At 38.7% G+C, this 4538-nt stretch overlaps 1 protein-coding gene across 1 annotated transcript; it reads right to left on the bottom strand.

The window, feature by feature from the left end:
- Positions 1 to 200: 200 nt before the first annotated feature.
- Positions 201 to 3849, bottom strand: CUNH2orf88 (chromosome unknown C2orf88 homolog). The gene has a single exon (XM_008687263.2). It carries the CDS (start codon positions 3845 to 3847, stop codon positions 3560 to 3562), a length of 288 nt encoding a protein of 95 aa, XP_008685485.1. The 5' UTR covers positions 3848 to 3849; the 3' UTR covers positions 201 to 3559.
- Between the last annotated feature and the right edge of the window lie 689 nt (positions 3850 to 4538).

Consider the following 4538-nt stretch of genomic DNA (forward strand, 5'->3'; position numbering starts at 1 on the left):
TCCCCCCAAAAGTCAAGAACAGATGTAGAATACTGATGGCATGATAATAGACATGTTTACCTTTATACTCTTAAAGCTCTTAAATTGGACCTGAATGATCCAAGAAATTATTTGTATTGGGATTTTTATTCACTTTGTATTCACTAGAAATGCAGAAAATGTTAAGTTCTTTATATCAAAAAATTTGGCAGTACACAATATTGATAGGCATTTGCTTTAATCAGAACTCACAGCTAGTTAATGGCAACTAGACTTTTGTATGGTTAGGAAAAAAAAAAGTTTTCACAAAAATATTTGGAAAAATACCATTTCATAGCTAAGTCTTACAGGGAAAAGAATGAACTAAACTTCAGTTTTGCCAAGTAAGATACAGGTAGTACATCGGAGCTTATGCCCACTGCTCCAAGGAAGATATGTCCTATTTGGCCACACAAATACAGGATGAGGGCATATGATCAAGCAAACAATATATTTGTTGGAACTTTGTTTTTAACTTACTATTCCTTGACAGTCTCTAACTTTGATTTCTTAAACTACAGAATACAAAAGTATAGTTCCCTCTTCTCATAAAATGCCAGTGATATTAAGTAGGATATGAGTGTCACGCTATCTCCTTCATTGTGTCTGTTTTTAATACTAATAAGGCAGTTTGACACAAATTATTCCTTTGGAACTGAGATCATTTTTATCCCCTTAAATTATGCTTTGACAAAGTGCTAATGACCATAGGTAGCTTGCAAAGAAGAGATAAGGCAACTGAAAATTGAGAACTCTGGCATCAGAGACTTGCAGCTGAAAGGTGATAGCACACAAGAGACCTTTACCTGGGGAAGGGGGCAGTGAAGCTGCTGTGGGGTTCCGCGAGGGACCGGCACACTTCCTGTGATAATCTGCTGCGCTTACAGTTGCCGTCTGAGTTCCGTCACATTGGTGGCCGCTCTTGTGCCCCTATCCTGGCTGTTCTCAAGGGAAAAGATTCAGTGGCTGGGCACGTGTCCATGTGGTGAAGAAAGGAACCTGCTACTGTGTCCCTTCCCACAGTCAAGAACAGTGGAGACTTGTTTTTGCAGTGTCCTCTGATGGAGCCTGACGTGAGTGCTGTTTCTTGGGCCCTCTTTTCTCCGGTTTCCTTTCCCTTATAATTTGGCCACTATTATTTCATCTGCGTTTGTGATGTGTAAGTTGGAACAAATGTTTCCCTTTCCAGTAGCTAATAATTCTTTCAGTCTTCTGTTTTATATGTTCCTTCCTTCTCAAATAGATCTTCCAGTCTTTTACTGTTCGTAAAAGTTCAAAATGAAGTAAATCCAATGTTTAGATATGAAGGTGCAAAAGAAGTTATCCTATCAAAGATGTTCTCACTGTCTTGTCATCAAGGCCAAACTATATCTTGATGATTATCACATGCACCACAAATTTGTTTATCTGGTTCTTTTTCCTCCCTGCCTCCAACTTGGTTTATTAACTCACTGATTATGCAAGGCTTGTAGTTCCTTGTCCATGGTTTGACATAATACAGCATATATTTCCAAAAGAATTCTATGTTGCAAGAGCTTATACTCTGTTAAAATGATTCAGGAGCGAGAGGGTGGTGCTTGGTGACAAAACCGTACTGCTGTAGCGTCAGAGTGGCAACAGAGATGAGAATTCTAGCTAGATATGGATCTGGCAAGCATCCCTGCTACACCCCTGGGAAACAGGGGCCCAGGCACAGGAGGAACCTGAGGTTAAAATATTTATGAGGAAACTCAACAGTCTACATCCGTATGTACACTGAAAAATTTAGTGTGGCTATGGCTTTGTGTTCTCACCATAATATTCTATCTTTTATATAGTAAATGACTTTGCAGCAAAAGTGAGATATAAAATGAAAAATGGCAACATCTAGGCTTTTGTCCAAGTCATTAGTATACTCAAAAACCTAAATTTTTCTTCGTGAGCTCGAAAGATGTTTCGCATTTTCAGAAAACTTTTGTTCCTTAGCCTTAGGAGTTCAGATCCTTATATAAACAGGGATGGTGGTTTTTCTACTTTGTAAGTTTCTAGATTGCAAGTACAACAGGACAGTTCAGAGCTTGGGACTAGGTGAAATGAAAGTTGAATGCCAGGTGTCCAAAGGCACCTGAAAGATGGCACATGACTCACTTCAAAGTACTCTCTTTTTCCATGCAACTGGGAGAATTCACTCTATTTGTGGGTTTCAAAGAACAGTTGTTAAAATCAGAGGTAACATTTCTGCCTGCTTACAAGGTCAAATACATATTTATCTCATTAAAAAGGTTACAAGTCTTTTTCTGCCTTGCTTTAGCTGTCAGTGACAAGGGTCTGTTGAATCTTAATAAAAGAATTTAATGCACACAGACTTAAATAATTCCCTTTCCAGCTAAACTCAGTGTGTAGCAAATCTGGATGAAAAGACCATTCTAGGGACTGAGTTCCAATTTTTCTACAGGTTATGTTTTCTCAGTACCTGTTACCATTGATTTTAAACAGTACTTAATTCTTGGGGGCGGGGGGAAGCTTCCCCAAAAAGCCAAATTTAAGAAAATAGTATATAGCTGTAAATGCCTTATGGGCATTGTTACCATAAAAAAAATACATGAGTACTCTCTTTGGAGGAGTGTTTGATCTTCTGTTTTGTAATGCAACGGTATAGCCTCGTGCATAGACTGGTTCCACAGTAATGTGAATGGGGACTGCCCCCCTAGTCAATAATAAAAATGAGAACGAGTGTCTATTATACCAACTCTCTACATCTTTGAGACAGTAAAACTTCATATACATGCAGCACTGAGAACAAGTTCTGCTTTCTACCTTGACTAGGGCTCCTGTTATTTTAAAATTTACTGGATTGCTGTTTGTAAAAAATTCTTGTTTTGTTGTATCACTGGGCTGCTTAACTCAATGCCATAAACATTACTATCATGACTTCTGTAAATTGTATCCTGTTCAGATGCCTTATGTGCGAAGTCTCCAGTCATCCAGTAACCGCTGTGGTTAGGGCCCTGAGGTTTAAGGTGGTAGTTTAGGACAGGTTTGAAGGTGGACTTCTACAAGGGGTGCTTTTTACTGCTTGATCATGTGTGTTAAGTAGGGGTCCTTGACACAAATGGTTTTGACAAATGACCCACTATTAATTACTGTGGCTTAAGTGCCATTTCCTTGCCAAGACAGCTGAAAAATCCCTTTCATAACTTGTTTGTGTGTGTGAATTAAATAGTTATTTTAAAAGGAGTGTCTTTACAATAATCATTTCTTTGGTGATACTATTAGTGCCACAGGAAGAAAGTGGTACGACATAGAGCTGATTACTGTGGTACAGGGCTAACCTTTGACTCAAATCCAAGACCAAGCAGATAGAAATTGCTATTAACATAAAAGTGCTTAATGTATTTCATTTTAGGTACTCCTATACTCTTGATATTATCATAGACATTTTTTTTTACATCTAGATGGAGTTATTTGTATTTATTCACACCAGTTTTTGCTATGATTTCATGTATTTAAACTAGCACCAACTTTATCCACAATTCAAGAAGGTTATCATCATCCTACGGCGTCAAGGCCCCTCACTCTCAATGTATGGGATGTCATAGTACTTGATGTTATTGCCTGCCCACTGCTGCAAGGCGTCACTCAAGATTTCCTGGGATAGGCGGTGTGCAAATTCGAAGACCACAGTTTCGGGCCCTGGTGGTTCCTTCACTTCCTCTTCAACATTCACTGGAGAAGGCATCCTAGGTAGAAATCTCTCTTCAGACATAAAGCTTTCTTCACTTGCATGTCGCTTCTCACTCTCGAATGTGGTAGGAAATGGGAAAGTTTGCTTTGATTTCATGCAGCCCATGTTATGAAGAGCTTTGAGTGAAGAAAAGCAGGAGCAAAGACTACGTCAGCAGCATCTCTGGGAAACACTGAGCTTGTCCACGTGATACCGACCGGTGCCTTTCCTTTCCAGGTACTTCAGAAATCAATGTTTCTTTTTACCAGTCTTCACCTGTAGTGTTTATCTGTGAAAAGAAAAGTTTCGTTTTGAAGTTACCAAATGCAAAATACCGTGTGATTAGGTAGCACGTAGAAATAGTCCTCTTTACCGCTTTGGTCACCTGTGAGGTAATAACAGCTTTATCTTATCAATAGAAAGAAAACCACTCAGTAAAACTTGCAATTTACAAAATAGGAAAATCTTTTTTCAAGATCTTGAAAATTTTATAAAACTAAAAACACAGTTTAACTTTTGCTAGTTTAGATTTATTTACACTAGGGTTCAGCCAACTCTAGCGTTTGGGTAAAATTCTAGCTGTTGTTGTAAATTGAGTTTATTAGAACATAGCTATGCTATTTGTGTGTTGGCTGTGGCTACTTTCATGCTACAATGGCAGAGATGGTTTTGACGGAGACTATGTGGCCTGAAGTAATGACTATCTGGCCCTTTATAGATAATGTTTGCCAACCCCTGATCTGTACTGTTGAGGAAAGCAAGCATATATATAACATTTGTTCCTGCCTCAAACCTCATGAGCCTACACATCTTGGAC

Source organism: Ursus maritimus, unplaced genomic scaffold (assembly GCF_017311325.1).
Source record: "Ursus maritimus isolate PB19 unplaced genomic scaffold, ASM1731132v1 scaffold_1, whole genome shotgun sequence".
Taxonomy (NCBI): Eukaryota; Metazoa; Chordata; class Mammalia; order Carnivora; family Ursidae; genus Ursus; species Ursus maritimus.

Bases quoted from the DNA above. Each gene is read 5' to 3' on its own strand.
- CUNH2orf88 (XM_008687263.2), bottom strand. From the start codon at position 3,847: ATGGGCTGCATGAAATCAAAGCAAACTTTCCCATTTCCTACCACATTC.